The 16,379-nt window shown below is 40.4% G+C and overlaps 1 protein-coding gene and 2 long non-coding RNA genes across 4 annotated transcripts in view; 1 reads left to right on the top strand and 2 right to left on the bottom strand.

The window, feature by feature from the left end:
• The window catches only part of kazald3 (Kazal-type serine peptidase inhibitor domain 3), a 7,298-nt gene extending 4,695 nt beyond the window's left edge, over positions 1-2,603 (bottom strand). The window contains exon 1 of the mRNA XM_031302181.2: positions 1,654-2,603. Within this exon, the coding sequence (XP_031158041.1) occupies positions 1,654-2,197 (544 nt within the window). The 5' untranslated portion in view covers positions 2,198-2,603. The remainder of the gene's footprint in view (positions 1-1,653) is intronic.
• The window catches only part of LOC118494595, a 20,647-nt gene extending 7,882 nt beyond the window's left edge, over positions 1-12,765 (top strand). Inside the window, exon 3 of the long non-coding RNA XR_004896689.1 lies at positions 12,652-12,765. This is a non-coding gene — a long non-coding RNA (uncharacterized LOC118494595). The remainder of the gene's footprint in view (positions 1-12,651) is intronic.
• LOC116051648 lies at positions 7,462-16,123 on the bottom strand. Of its 2 annotated transcripts, none has more exons than XR_004105388.2 (4): positions 16,047-16,123; positions 14,911-15,044; positions 14,696-14,791; positions 7,462-8,246 (listed from the first exon to the last, which is right to left on the bottom strand). It is a non-coding gene; the product is annotated as an uncharacterized LOC116051648 (long non-coding RNA). The 2 variants fall into 2 exon arrangements; XR_004105387.1 differs by having other exon boundaries at positions 14,911-15,078; positions 16,047-16,061.
• Positions 16,124-16,379: the final 256 nt, after the last annotated feature.

Here is a 16,379-nt window from a genome sequence, read left to right as displayed (position 1 = left end):
ATGATGGTGCTGCTAACGTTAGCCGAGTTGCTTGCTAACGTTATTTCAGACTCAGGCTCTTCAGCTGCCCCAACAGAGTTTGCCTCGGCGGTGGACGAGTAAACATCAACTGTAACATCTACAGATGAAATCTTGCTAATTTTAGCTGCATTACTATGCCGGAAAAAAAAAATCTTGTATCCTTTTCTGTGACATATTCTTCTCTACAACTAACGCTCCAGTCAACTAGCCTCAGCCTGCTCGCTTCTCAGAGAGTCACGTCACTTGACTCACTTTCACTTTGACCTCTATAGCAGCTATAACAGTTCATTTTTAGTAGGCTATATTCAAACTTATCCATAACCCTTCTTTGCTATTTGCCTCATTATTTGATATACAAAAATATATATATAAATAATGTCAGACAGTGAATTAGTAATTATTTAAAAAATTTAAAATATAAAATCCAGCTCCTGCCAGCAGGGGGTGCTGCAGCACCCTCAGCACCCCCCTTCCTGCGCCCTTGCTAGCATAGCACACCCTCATACTCTGCTTCTGACTGGCTAGTAGTCCTTACCTAGCTACTGCGACATGTGCGACTCCCAACAAAGATGGAACAGAAGTGAGATGTCTCACTCTGTAGCTAAAACAGAGAGCTCAACACACAGGGTGAAAAGGGGAGCTGCAGCAATGTACAGTACAACAAAAAGATGTTTTTTGAAAATTAAACCATGTAAACCTATTCTGATGTAACCTCTAAATACAATTACGAACCTGAAAATGAGCATAATATGGGCGCTTTAAAGATCATCTGTGTGATATTATCTGTATAATTAAGACCAAACTCACACACAAATGTGAGAGGCTGTAAGGGAAAAGATATCTGGTGTAAAGTCGTAATATTTAAATAGGCTAAAGCTTTGTGAATTTGAACACAGTTTGGACAGACAGGTTGTAGGCTACAGGTGAAGATCAGACAGAGTTTAATGATGAATCGAGAAAAGAGGAGGAGGAGGAGGAGGAGGAGGAGGAGGAGGAGGAGGAGGAGGAGGAAAGTAAAACAGTGTTGGAGTGTTTCTCTTCAGACACTGGCTGTTTGTTAGAACAGAGCACAGAGACGGGTGGAGCTCGGAGTCTGAACAAGGGGGGTCACAGTCAGACCTGATCCCCTCCATCACTTCACAGATGCTAACACTGCTCTCTGAGCTAAGAGGCAGGTTTCCTTATTGAGATAAAGAACATTTTCCACCCATTACTTTTGTGATTTGAGAAGTTTGACACAAAAACAACTTTTCATGTTTCTTTTCTGGTGTTGTAGCCTACTTGGCTATTGACAAAGCTGATGTGAATGAACAGACAGAGTTACAGACCGTGAAGCATTGGCAGCAGGAGGAGCAGACAAAGTAAATGATTGCCATAGCTGGAAACATGAAATGACATGCCATCTGCCTTTTGTATGGTTTCTCTACAATTTTGAGGTAGGCCTATACTTTTACTTAGACTAAGTAAGTAACTAAGTTACATTTCGAATGCAGGACTTTTATTTGTTGTATAGGCTATAAGCCTAACTGAAGTAGGATTTTTGATGTTTAAACTGGATATAGGCTAGTCAGCACCTCAGGGAGAGAGACAGACAGACAGACAGACAGACAGACAGACAGACAGGTGTCCTACCGGTTTTGCAGGGCCCCCTCCCTCTGGTCTTGAGCCCTGGTTTGGAGAAAGCGGCCTCTCTGAACTGACACAGGTTCATGTATGTTACTCCATCAGTGCCACACACCGCCTCCTGCTCCTCACACACACACACCTCCTCCACATCATCCTCCTCTCCTCCGCCTCCTCCTGCGGGCAGCGGGTCCGCCTGGCACCGCAGCCCGGTCCCGCAGAGCCCGTAGAAAATGCTACGGTCCCCCGGGTCGCAGGCTTGACCCTCCAGGTTTCCGCACTCCTTGCAGCAGCCGCAGGAGTCCTGCACCAGGCCGGACCTGCAGCCCCGGGTCTCTGGGCACAGGTCCGGCTCACACAGCCCGCAGCCCTCCGCCCCGCCGGTCCCGTTCCGCCCCCCACCACCTCCCAGCTCCTCATCCAGCCGCTCATAGTCCAGCAGCGGGTCGGTGAACTGGCCAGGCGTCTCGGTGCTGAGGTCTGGCAGCTTGTTGGGGAAGGCCCGGCATGTGTGGAGGTAGAGAAGTAGAACTAGTCCTCTCATCCCCGGCATTTTAACCCGGTCTGTGGGTTCCGTTTGGCTCCAAACACCGTCACTGGACGGGTGATGCCGGGTCGGCCCGGTAGCCTACTTTCTCCGGTTCAACGCGACAGAACAATCCAGAACCAGAACCGTATAGTTTAATCTGTCTGTCAGCGAATTAAAAACCCGACACTCACATTCCTCGCCGACCCAAACACCGGGGAAAGCAGCACGAAAACCCAGGGAAACTCGGAAGAACTCGGGAAAACTTAAAGAAAAGTTTCTCTCTGAAACAACTTTTTTTTTTTTAAACAACAAAGAAAACAGTTTTTTATTTCATAGTTTAAAGTTTGAATCTGTCTGAACTCATCGGAGGTTTAAACAGCTGAGCTGCTCGCGCTGCACCGCCGCACACAGAGATAGGTACCAGACACCACTGTCAAATGTGCAATAATAAAACTCCCAACATCCGGTCACATCCTTCAAAATAAAACCCTTACAAATGTGTTTTGGGCTTTAGGTAGGAAAGGATGCCATTTAATTGTAAAATTCAGTTTTATCAATACTTATGTAGCCTACATTTTGTTCGCTCTAATTGTTTCTCCTGTCCATATAGGCCTACTGAGGAAAAGATCCCAGCAATGTCAATATTGTGATGGGGGGCAAAATCCACAGTCCTTTATTCAAAGTTTAGCAAAAACTAATATGAACATTCCCTCTTTGTGTTACTATCCTTTCACTGCAGCTCAATACAATAATATATTTCGGCTATGGTGCTTTTATTTTTTATTTTTTTTAAATAGGACGCTTTACCTGCAGTCGAAGAGGTAGGTCTATTATTGAAGTAAAAGTACCAATAACACACAGTCTAACAATACTCCATTGCAATAGGCTAAATTTGAAATTTGACTTAGGCTAAGTAAAAGCACAAAAATGTTATCAGAAGTATTATCAGCAAAATTATACTCATTATAGACAGAATGGCACCTACTTTCACAATGTCATCTAGAATATTATATAGGCTAATTCTTTCTAAGAGCTTTTTAATGTTGTAGTTCATCTACGAGGAGCCAATTTTACAAACAAAAGCATTTAATGACTCTTGATTAAGCAATATAATTCAACCATGTGTGTAGTGTCTTGTATAGCCACCCCAACTCAAGCTCCTGTACTTCTGAAGAGGCATTTATCTAATGCTGGAGGTAGAAATATCGAATATGGTCCTTCCTTACCTATCCATGTAATATTATTGGAGTCTAAACACAAGTTATGCTTAGTCGCGTGGTAGTTATCGCAGGACACATTCAGCACATTTTAATTCAGTAAGACAATCTACTCAGGCAGTAGTAGGAGTAGGAGTTCATTTTGTCTATAGTGTGTGTGTGTAGTAGCCTACTGTATGTTCTTCCAGTGTGTGTGTGTGTATATGGGGTGTAATTATTACATTTTCCCGAGAGAAATAGGCAAAACAGTCTTTTTTATCAGGCAACTGTTGCCCTGCTGTCATCAAAGGAGACACAGTTGAACTACTACTCTGCTTGAAACAAACTTTGGAATACATTTTTACACTAGGAGCACTATGGATGTAGTCCTTTAAACCTTAAAATGAAATTAGGAAGAATTGATTTGTGATCAGTCGTTGGAGTATAAAGTTGATGCAAAATTAAACCGGATGTAGCCTACCTCACACCCACGAGAAAATCCACTAGTCATGCAATTTCCATTGAAATAAATTACATTTTCCCAATATTTCTGATATATAAATTGCTTAGAAATGTCACAGTTTTAAATGCCAGCATGAACACGACTTCAAATGTTTAGCCTAAATAATCATAGAGCTTAAAACCCCAATTATCTTACCTTGAAACATTTTCACTGAACACAGTTAAAAGCTGCACCCTGAAATCCTGAAAACAAAGTTTTAATGACTGACTCGAGGTTGATTGAGAAATTATTTCATACGTTTTAGTCTTTGAAATGTGTGAACATTTGATGAAAAATAACTTCTTCCCTAACCTTGACATACTCCACCTTTTATTTTGAAGGCGTAACAGTCTTATTTCCGGTCTTGTTCTTTCTTGCCTGATAGAGTTTTGAGGATCTTAGACGGTAGCCCGCGGCTGTATTTCTGATGTGCTCCCTTCAGCATTGCAGCAGCAGCAGCTGTGCGCTCGCGCTCCCTTCCCCCTGCCTGACGTGACAGCTGTTTAACTCATCATCAGGTTTTTGAAGTCTGGAAAGGTTCCCAGGGTCCTCCAGGAGGTTTCAGGTCTCTTACAGGGAACCCTTTGAGTTTTCCAGGAATAGCTCCTTGAAGGAGTTACTGGGGTATGTGAAGGGGTTCTGGTCTCCAAAGAGATTCCAGGGTTCCTCAAGGAAATTCTTCATGGTTCTTGAATAGAGAATCCAGGAATCATTGAGGACGCTGAGAATATCTTTAAGGGGGTTCCCTGGGATCTATAGGAGGTTTTTATAGTCCATGGTGTTTAAGTTTTGAGATGATTTCCTTTAGAGGGGGTTCAATGGTGCTTGAATACGCTTAAATTATATTTTTAGGTGTCCTTGATTTTCTATTGTTCCTCAAAGGAATTCAAGGGGTCCTTGTGGAAGCCCTTTAGAGGTTCCAAAGGAAAGGTTCTTGGTGGTTCCAAGGGTCCTTAAAGTGTTTTTACCGAAGCCTTAAGTAGGTTTTAGGGTTCCGGGGGTACCTCCTAAGAATCTATAATTCTTTTTAGGACTCTCTAGTCTTTCTCAAGAGTCTTGAAATGGTTCCAGGGAAATGATGCACTCTGGAATGTATCCTGGGTTCTGTGGTAGTTTCTCAGGGTCCATGAATCATTTCAGGGGTTCTGGTGGTGCTTGAATGAGCCTCCATGAAGTTTTTGGATGACCTTGAAATTCTAGGCTTCCACAGAGGAATTTCAGAGGTATTTGTGGAGGCTCCAAGCATCATTTAATGGGTTTCAGTGGTTCTTGGTGGGATCAGGAATTTTTAAGTAGGTTCTAAGATCTTTGAGGGATATAATGGTATAAAGTTATGAGGTTCTGGGGCTTTATAGTTGGTTTCTAAGACTTGATAAAAAAGAGATCCTTATGGTTCAGGGATTGCTTTTGATGGAGGGGTTCTACAAGTTCTTGACAGGGCTTTGAGGAGCTTTTTAGGGCATATCTGTGCTTAGTTGAGAAGGTCCATGACTTCCTTGAATGGGTTCTAAGGTTTTTTTTAGAGGGTTCAATAATTCTGTTAGGATGTTCAAATGGTTCTTCAAGGGGTTCCTAACTTCCTATGAGTCCTTAGGGTGCTTTGATGAGGTTCTAGGGCAGATTATTTAATTGCAGTGGCTCTTGATGTAGCTTTTCTAGAGTTCATTGAAGAGGTTCCAATGATTTTTGAATGGCTTCAAGGATTCTTTGAGAATTCTCCAGGAGTTCTTGAGAGGCCCTTTTGGTCTAACCCCTTGTGTTGTACGCTACATGGATGAATCTGGGTTTAATCTCACCAAAAGGAGAAGGAGAGGCCGTAATGTGATTGGCCATCGGGCCATTGTTGGTGTTCCTGGGCAGCGTGGTGGCAATGTCACATTATGTGCTGCCATCAGCAATCATGGGGTTGTCCACCATCATGCCAACCTGGGGCCCTACAACACTCACCAGCTCCTCATTTTCCTCAATCACATGTGGGATGCTCTGTTAGGGCAGCAGGATGAGCATCCCATCTATATGTTGTTGTTTGGGACAATGTGAGTTTTCACAGAGCCCTCCAGGTTAGAGAGTGATTCAATATGAACCAAGGTTTTATCAATCTTTGCCTTCCACCGTACTCCCCTTTCCTAAACCCCATTGAGGAATTCTTCTCCTCATGGCGGTGGAAGGTATATGAACGCCAACCTTACACCAGGGTAAATCTCCTGCAAGCCATGGGACTTGCCTGTGGTGACATAGGTGTGGAGGCATGCTAAGCCTGGATACGGCATGCCAGGGGTTTTTTCCCCCGTTGCCTGGCCAGACAAAATGTGGCCTGTGATGTGGATGAAGTCCTGTGGCCTGACCCAGTACGGAGACATGATGCTGTGGCTGAGTAATGCACTTATTCGTATATTTTTGTACTTTATTTTTACATGGGCTTACTGTACACAAGTGGCAAACGCATAAGATTTCTGTTTGTTTTTACAAGTGCTACGTGTAAATGCACAAGATTTCTGTTTTGTCTTTTTGTACAAGTGCTAAATGCACAGGTTTTTTTTTGTTTTGCAACATGCATTTAGCCTACAGTGAACAAACATTTATTTCTCCAGCTTCATGTCCTGAGCATTGTGTTTTCTATTTTTCTACGTAGTGTTTAGTGACTGTTCAGTAGTGTTTTTAATTTTGATTGACTCGGGGCACGATTTGACAACATTGTTCCGTTTTGAGCACAGATTGAACTGTTTTGAGGTGAGTCTGAGGTTTTGTGAATGTAGCTTGAAAATTGGGTTTTGTGTTCACAGTTTAGAGAAAAGGAGAGCAGCTTTCAAGAAATGTGTCTTAGCAATCGAGAAAAACTGTAACTTTAAACACTCAATGATTTAAATTTGTTTTGCTGTAAATCTGCTGGTTTGTCACTTTTATAGTTTCACCACTTCAGAGTGAAACATTGAAAATAAACCAGCGGTGGCAGAGTGACGATCAACTGTCAGACAGAAATAGAGCTGTAATGGAGGGTTTGTTATACTTCAGTCTGCTCACTGAGTTATTTGGTGCTCAGCGCTGTACTTTTCCCTGATGGATGTAACAACATGTCTGCTGTCAGACACGCAGTCAGCACTTTTTAGCTGTTATTGTTGTTGAGATTTTTAGTATTTTGTGTTAAAATGAGTCTGAACCTAGTGTTTACCTCCATCTGAACATATACATGTACTTAACTTTGTACTTCAAGATGTTTATGAAGTGTAGCTACTACTTTAAATTTATTTCTACACATGAGACCTATGTGGTTATTATTATTATTAGAATATTATAATTATGAACTGAGTCTGTATATTTATTAAAAGTTGAAGTTGTCAATGTTAAGATGTTAGGATAGACTTGATAAATCACTGTTAATGTTTTATTTACCTTTTTTCTTCTCACATGTGCTTACTTCATCATGGACTGGTTGTTTTACAGAAAGCTTATGAATATTGGCTTGGTTTTATTGAGTAATTTAACACATTTAGTACACTTTGAAAACAAATGATGTTTTGTGACTATAAAACCATTTATGCCCGAATAGAACTTTTATTTGGAAAATATAAAACAAGAGTTCAGCAGACAGGCAAAGCAATCAGGGAGCTTTTATTATGGTAAATTGCACAAATTTTTACACTGACTCCAATAACTCCGATGATGTCATAATGATGTCGTCCAGGTGCATCATGGGAAATGTAGGATCCAGATTTTTGGGCTAAAAGTCTTTTTAATCTCACAACAACTACTGAAGTGAAATACTAAAATTGCAGCAGTGAGCAGTCTTGAGAAGAATTGCATTTTTTATGTGGCCATACAACCCAATTTTCACCTCTTTTAATCTCTTTCAATCTCTTTTAATATCCTTGTAGTTCTTGTTTACAGTGCCACTAAGAAATGTTTGTAGATGAAGGAAAATATTTTTAAATCTGAACTAACCCCCGGCCAAAACCATCTTTATCTGTGGTTTCTGCAGGACTGGTTTCAGGACGTGTGTGGTGCCACTGTCACCGCGAGGGGGCCATGGCCCTCCCTCCCCCGTCTTCCCCCTCCTCCCCCTCCTCCCACTGTTGGGAGCAGATGTGGGAGATGAACAAACAGTGGTAATTCCACAACAGAATCAGCAGCATCAGCAGCAGACTGCAGAGCAGCAGGACAACCAGCAGGGGGAGACGACAAGACACCGGGGGAGAGTTGGGGACGCCACAGCTGACAGGGAGAGGAAGAGGAGGGGGAGGAGAGGGTGAGGAGCGGCAGTGGAGCCATAAACAGAAACGTTTAAGTCCAGATGGTTTGTGTCCAGATCTGTTCTGAGATGAAGACATCCTCCTGAAGTTATTGAAGTTCCTAGGGGTGTTTGTTGTTCAGGTGGCCTCTGAAGATTAAAAAGAGAAACAAAGTTTCATAATTCACTGAATCAGTTGGTCTCAACCTAAAACATACTTCAGTTTAAGTAAAAGTCCATTCAAATTCTACTTCAGTAAAACAGAAAGTTATCAGCAAAATATGCTTTTATTATCAAAGTAAAATGTACTCATTACAGTCCATTAAAATGTTCCCTAGCTGTGACTGTTGCACGATTGGATTAATATTACTGATGCATTAACGTGTAACCCAAAGGGACATCTTCAGATGTCTTGTTATGCTCGACTAACAGTCTAAAACCCAGAAATATTCAGTTTACTGATATAAAACAGAAAACACAGCATATTCACATTTGATCTTTATAGCATTTTTGCTTCAAAAAACAACTAATCATCATGATCTTTAACAACGTTGTTGCAGTAAAGATGTTAAATAAAGTACAATAATTCCCTCTGAGTTATAGTGAAGCAGATGTATAAAGTAACATAAAATGCAAAAGTACGAGTACATTAAGGACAGCACAAGAACCCAAATGCAGCCGAAGGGTGCGTGCAGTAAAATAATGTAATAACTAAAGGTCTACTTTAGCTTTGAGTCCAAAAAAAGGTAGGAAACAAACAAAGCTCCAAACATCAACAAAGGCATGAAGTAGATCATTCAAAACGACAGGGAATACCCAGAAGATACTCATAGGAAAGAGGCTGGTAAACTTGACGAACTGACCCCAGGCAAAGGGAGCATGCACACTAAATACACATGGCGATGGGGGTTGTAGCGAGAGACAGGTAACATGAGGGCTGATGAGCATGTGAAACACATCAGGGTGTAGCAGACAATCACAAAGGCGCCAAAACACACATGGCAGGAAGTCAAACAAGACATGACACATGAGAAGCGACCCTACAAAATAAAACAAGACACTAAACACTAAACAAAACCAAAATGGGGAACTCCATCTGCTGATGAAGTTCATGTTTTGTGATTGAAAAAAAAACCAAGTCCTTTAACGATATAGGTTGTTTATTTCTACCCTCTAATACGACCCACAGATGGGTTTCATATATTAGTGCCCCTAGTAAACGTAATGGTCTCGATTCTAAATGTGTCGTTAAAGTTGTGAAACGGTCTCAGTTTGGTTACGTTTAGGCACAAAAGCTACTTGGTTATGTTTTAGGCACCAAAACTAAGTTTAGAAAAAGATTGTGGATTGGGTTAAAATCAGACGTTACTAACGAAAAACGTGACATATCTCCGTTTGTCCTGTCTGGGGATGATGCTCGTTATAAGAACGCGAGATACGAGCTCAGGAATGCAATCAAGTCCGCTAAAAAACAACACCGGGACAAGATAGAGCGATACTGTTCCGAAGGGGACTCTAGGCGCGTTTGGCAAGGCCTACAAGCGGTTACTAGCTACAAGGCTAAACTTAGTGGCGTCACAACAACTTATGCTTCCTTCCCAGACGACTTGAACATTTTTTATGCTCGTTTTGAATGTGCTGCTGAGACACTGGTGCTGGGACCATCTCCAACTGGGCATGTGCACGTCAGAGCACTTCCAATTAGGAACACACACAGACACATCATCTCCAACTGGGAATCCGTTCAGCAGGCAAGCACATCAGGTCTCAGTCATTGACATACGTAAAGTTTTTAAATCTGTGAAAATAGGGAAGGCTGCTGGGCCTGATGGCATTACTCCACGAGTCCTAAGGACATGTTATAGTCAACGTGCCCCTGTTTTCACGGACATTTTTAACTTGTCACTCTCTCTTTGTGTGGTTCCAAATTGTTTTAAAAACTCAATCATAATTCCTGTGCATAAAAAAACGACTGCCACCTGTATGAACGATTTCAGACCTGTAGCATTGACTTCTGTGATTATGAAGTGTTTTGAACAGCTTGTGAAGACATATATCAACAATAGCATACCTGTCTCAACTGATCCATTACAATTTGCATACAGATCAAATAGAGCTGTGGATGATGCTGATTACATACTGTGCTCCAACATCTAGAGGGCAGGGATAAGTATGTCAGGATGTTATTTGTTGATTATAGCAGTGCCTTTAATACTATTAGACCTTCCATTTTAATGTTTAAGCTGTTAGACCTGGGCCTCTGCAATTCTATCTGCAGGTGGATACAGGACTTTCTAACAGGCCGCCCCCAGACAGTTAGAGTTGGCACTACATACTCAGCCTCTATAGTGCTAAACACTGGAGCACCTCAAGGCTGCTGTCTCAGTCCTCTATTATACAGTCTGTATACCTATGATTGTATTGCTAAACACCCCACTAATAGTATTGTGAAATTTGCAGACGATACTACTGTGACAGGACTCATTGACAGCAATAATGAAACTGCCTACAGAGATGAGGTGAGTAATTTGATCTTGTGGTGCAACAGAAATAATTTGTCTCTCAATGTGGGGAAAACTAAGGAGGTCTTCATAGATTTTAGAAAGAACAAACCCACACATACACCTGTCTTTATTAACAACTGTCCAGTTGAAACTGTCAACACCTTTAGATTCTTAGGCATCCACATTTCAGACACCCTCACATGGTCCTTCCATATCAGCTGTGTCATTAAGAAGGCACATCAGAGGCTTTATTTTCTGAGGTGTCTTAAGAAATACGGTATGTCCCTTAACATTCTACAGAACCTTTACCGCTGTACAATTGAGAGTATACTGACAGGCAACATTGTAGTGTGGTTTGGCAGGGCTACTTCACATGACCTTAATCTTCTGACAAAAGTAGTCAAGACTGCATCTAAAATCATGGGGGTTCCACTTGAATCGCTCCAACACATTTACTGGAAAAGCAGTACTAACAAGGCACAAGGTATTATGCAGGATTCTAGTCATCCTGCATACAATCTCTTCTCCCACCTTCCATCATGGAGACGTTTGCAGAGCATCCCAGTGCGCACAACACGTTTTACGGATAGTTTTTACCCCTAGGTAGTAAGGTTATTGAACGATAGTACAACAGGAAGAAGGGCTGTGGTCTTAGTCTCTTATGTATATTGTGTTTGGATATTCCTAGATGTTTTACATGCTATTATGTTTTTAAAATTGTTATTATTGACTGGTGCTGAGAGAGTGCCAAGGCACATTGTATTTCATTGCTGTGGTACTTCGTACTAACATGCATATGACAATAAACATGAACTTGAACTTGAACTTGACTTTGTCCGATAAAGTTAAAAAAAACCTTTACTTTTATTGTCAAACAGGACACAAACCCCAGTCTCCTGGGTGAAATTCCTGTGTTTGTTTGTCCCATCCACCCCAACCACAACCCCAACCCCAACCTCCCTCTTGAAGTGTGATTTATGGTTGTGTGGAGGCTCCACACAGAGCTTTCGCCGTAGCCTATGGCGCTTACCCACTGCTAGTACTAGCTCTACTCGGCTCGGCTCGAGCATATAAGTTGTCTGAAGTTTATACTTGAGGGTTGGTGTGGGCATTAATCTCTTTAAAAAAATAGCAGGGCCGGCATGTGTGTTCGTGGGGAGTGTGTGGTAGAGCGAGTAAGAGAGTGACGGCGATTAGCTTCGGAGCGAGTACCGAATCTAGTAGTCCTAGTGTTAGTAATAGTGGGAGAAAGTGTCTCCCCTGTGCTTTCTGACCATGTTGGGAAATCTGTAGCAGGAAAAGTGAACCCTCTCCTTGATTTCATGTTGTTTATGGTGAAGGAGAAGCAGAAAATGAGTCGGGGGGAAATGCAACGCTACCAAGCCACGGTCGAGCAACGTACGTCGCCGCAACGTGTAGTTAAATTTTTTTTCCGTAAGGTGCATGTCAGGCTACAGCATAGGGTCCGTAGTCACATTATTTAAATTTAAAGGTCAGATGTCAAAAAGGTTGAATGAACATCACTGACAGTAAACTGCCACATGAATATCAGGAGCGATTGAAAAGCATTTAGAACTTGATCATTTCATTTGAGCAAGAATGTATACTGTGACTTGCTCTCATATTATTTAACAAGAAGAAGACACAGAAACTAAACATGAAATAAAGAGTTTATCAGCGTATCAGCTGCACTACAATAGGGTGACCAGACGTCCCTGGCTGGAGCTGTCCCCAGAAATGTCCCCGGTTTTCACTGTGACTGACAGACCCGAAATTGGAATGAATGAAAGAAAACGTTGACCAAACGTATAGTCGCGTAGCCTACACGCGCAGGCTCAAGACAGCCAGAGCAGGCGCTGCTCAGAGCTCATCTTCGGTAAAGTTAGAAAGATATTCACAGATTCGAACTTCTGGGATCAATTACTCTACAGCGAAATGTTATTAAATCACAAACGACGCATCTTTCCTACCGTAGTAAGGTAAACAACGAGCTACAAACTCATTTTCATCAAAACGAGCCGTCCTCCAACCTGGAGAAATAACATTAGAAGTAGAACCAGTCTGATGAGTGTGTTATGTTTTTGACAGCTAAGAGAACAAACTGGTTTACTTCAGGAGGTGAAGAAGTAAAACAGCAGGTCTGATCTCAGGGGATGAAGCCTTCTTTTTCATGTCCTTTTAAAGATAAACTCTGCATCATGTTTAACAACTGAAGTTTCAGCTGAACCTCATACATACAGTATCTATATATATATACAGGTTTCTGTAAATTATATACACATAGTGCTGAGTGCTCTTTATAACTAATACCTAAAAACTTATATACAGGGTCCTAAAATAAAATAAAGTAAAAATAAGTATTATAAAATAAAATGAAATATAGAACAATAAAATAATAGTGCTGGAAGTATTAAGATTTTTCACTCCGGTAAAAGTACTAATACCACACTGTAAAAAATACTTACTACTACAGTAAAAGTCCTGCATTGAAATAGTCCTTCAGCAAAAGTAGCCTATAATCATGAAAATGTATTTTAAGTTGACCTATTAAAAGTATAAAAATGGTAGGCCTATAATATTATATATTATATCATTAGATATACTCATGCATTAATGTAAAAGCAGGATTTTACTGCTGGTTGAGGTGGAGCTCATTTGGAACAAGAGGAAGAGGAGGAAGATGAGGTGGTATCCAGATATTGAACCACAGCCTGTGTTCACTCGTCTCCTCAGCTCTGCTCAGCTTCATTATAAGCTCTAAAAATACCATGTGGTTACCGCAGCAACGGAATGAAGGGCTTCAGTGTTACTGTGACGACCAGCAAAGAGGAAGGGAGAGGAGGAATAAGTAACTCCTCCTAAAACTACATACAGTCTGTCACCATGTCTGCTCTAATTTTATAAATAAAGATTAAATTAATGATTCAATCCGATTTTTTTAAACAGTGACTATCAGTGTTTTAACAATTAGTTTCCACTTAGTATTTACAACTTTCCTACAAGAAGGGTTTTAGTGTTGATCTGATATCTGAGTTTTATCACTCATGCAGAATAATATACTTTTAATAACTAATACTTTATAATCATTTACTTTGAGAAGTAAAAACATGTTTCTCCAAAAAGAAAAATAGTTTATTAAACTTAAGAAGGAGGATCATTTCTGAATCCATGAAGTAACAATTTAAAATCACCAAAATATGGAGATACATGGTTTTCATTGGTCAGCGACTCATTAATCTTAAATGTCCTGAAGTAAATATTAATTTATTAGATAGCTAGATAGATACTTTATTGATCCCCAAGGGGAAATTCAAGGTCCCAGTAACTTAAGACATCACACACAACATTCACATACATCATAAACAGGATGATAAAAAAGCAAATCCACATGAATAGCACGGACAATTAAATAAAATATACTAAATAAAATAAAAAATAAAAAATCCACATGAATTTACTAAGGGACAAGGTCAATTTACTGACCCTGTGATTCAGTATGAGATTGTGTGTCATGGTGGTAGTGCAAATAAGTCCAATAGTGCAAGGATAAAGTCTAGAGACCAGCATTAAATATGGACAATATAAGAGAATAATGTAGACATAGTAATAAAAACTATAGCAGTGCAAGGATAAAGTTTAAAAAAGACAGCATTAAATATGGGCATTATAAGCATTTAGCATTAAATATGGGCATTTTAAGGGAATAAAGTAGACAGTAGAATAGACACAAAAAACACAAAAAAGTCAATATTAGAGGTTGAAGTAATAGTGTTACAGCCATTGTTCAAGTATTAAGTTGAAGCAGCTTCTTTATGATTAATGCTAGAACGGATGATCCTGAGGGACAGGCGAAGGCATGACCTGCTCTGATTGGTTGATCGGTTTAGGCATGAGGAGTGTGATTAGTTAACGTTAGGGTAAGAATATCAGGTTAAGCTAATCAGAGGCAGACTAGGGCGGGCCTAGCCTCCATTCCATTCATTCTAGCATCAACCCTTCTTTATCTCATCTGTGCATTGCATTGTGGGAGAATCGCGTCACTTTTCTACAGATTAAAAACCTGTTTAGACACAAAGTGATGTGTGTTTGACTCACCTTGCAGTGCTCTCCTTTGTTGGTTCCTTTCTTTACCTCTTCTTCTTCTGTTGTAGAAACACCTGCTGCTCCACGTGCCTCGGCCAATCAGACTAGCTGATCAAAAGAAGTCAAATCCATTCAAAGGAAACAAAATTATCAATAATCAATCATCCATGTGGAAACTGTGTGGAAACATTTATTATCAAGGTAATCAGATACAGACGGTCACTTACTGAGGCTGAAGAGGAGATGGTTGGTCAGCGATGTGTTAAGCGACGGTGGAGGTGGGAGAGTGCATGGAGGCGTCCTGTCCTCTATCAGTCTTTTGGGGGGGGCGGAGCTGCAGCTGCCTGCTCCAACCTTCAGACTGAGAGTCAACAACAGACCTGCTGAACACAGAGCTGCAGCCAAATATAGATTTTACCTTATACAAGTTGTATTTAAACCTGCAACAACTGCAGAAACAGGAAGTGAACACAACGTCAACAAATGGTGAATTTTATTTCCACATCCAGCAGTTAAAGAGCAACATGATGATTCATTAGGAGTCTTTGTGTTTGTGGCCACCTGATCAATGTAAGTCCAATATTCTCTCTCTTTTTTGCTCTGTTTTTGGTCTCCACCCACTCCTGAGGCAAATATCTGTTTCCTCAGCTGCTAAATGCTCCACTACGTTCACCAGCATTGTATTCTCATCTTACAAAAACGTACGCACAACAGTTCCTATGATAGGTTACATAATATGACTGTTCTATTTAAACCTGTGAATTGGAGACATGGCCCTTACATGATTGTCAAATCATTTTAGGCACCAAAACTATTTGGTTAAGCTTAGAAAAAAACAAATTAGTTTGGGTTAAAATAAGTACTTCCATACATGTAGGGTCGTTTAACGTGACATAGCGATTTACCAACATCCCTTTAAATGACAACGTTGACTTGTGGTTTCACACAGGACATGTATAGCGGCTTTCTAGGTGATCGTCCTGTGTTTTTGGACCCACCCAACCACTCCAAACTGTGAATGAGGACAGTCTGTCAGCTGATCATTCTCTGAAGCTTCACCACTAAGAGAGACACCTTTTTATTATTATGAAAAAACAATTTTAGTTGCTTTAAATGCAGAAGAAATTTCCACTGAAAATCAACTACTCAAACTAATTTACTAACTACTTAAACTTTGTTAACTAGATGTCTCACATCTGTGTCTCTTTTTTTTCTCTCTTCCTTTTTTTTTTTTTAAATATGAACCAGATTACAGGAAATTGACCGAAATTACAGACAAACAAGTATAAATAATTTCATTGATGTTTTTTTTACTCATTTGAACCAAAAAGACTATCAAGATATAATAATAGAGAAAACTTACTCGATAAACTGGCTGGAGGTTTTCAAATAAAATAAGTGTCACAAGCTGATTTGGACTTGCAGACAGATGAAACGCTGTGTTCTCTTACTCACACCAGTAGACAGGTGAGAAGGGAAAACAAAGTGTTGCTGCACAAATGGTGCAAAAAGTGAAATGTTGCAACACTATTTTCATTTGTTTATGAAAATCTGGTAAACTTCCGGGACTGAATGACAGCCTGTTGCTGCTTCTTGTTTTTTTTTTTTTTTTTTAAATTTTCTGGAGATAAACGCTTTGACAAAAACTAAACTTACCACATATTTGTGGGAAACAATAGGGTCAAATTCCAAAAGA

Source organism: Sander lucioperca, chromosome 2 (genome assembly GCF_008315115.2).
Source record: "Sander lucioperca isolate FBNREF2018 chromosome 2, SLUC_FBN_1.2, whole genome shotgun sequence".
Taxonomy (NCBI): Eukaryota; Metazoa; Chordata; class Actinopteri; order Perciformes; family Percidae; genus Sander; species Sander lucioperca.
Note: the sequence above shows the minus strand (reverse complement) of the source record. Positions and strands in the feature narration are given on the sequence as shown.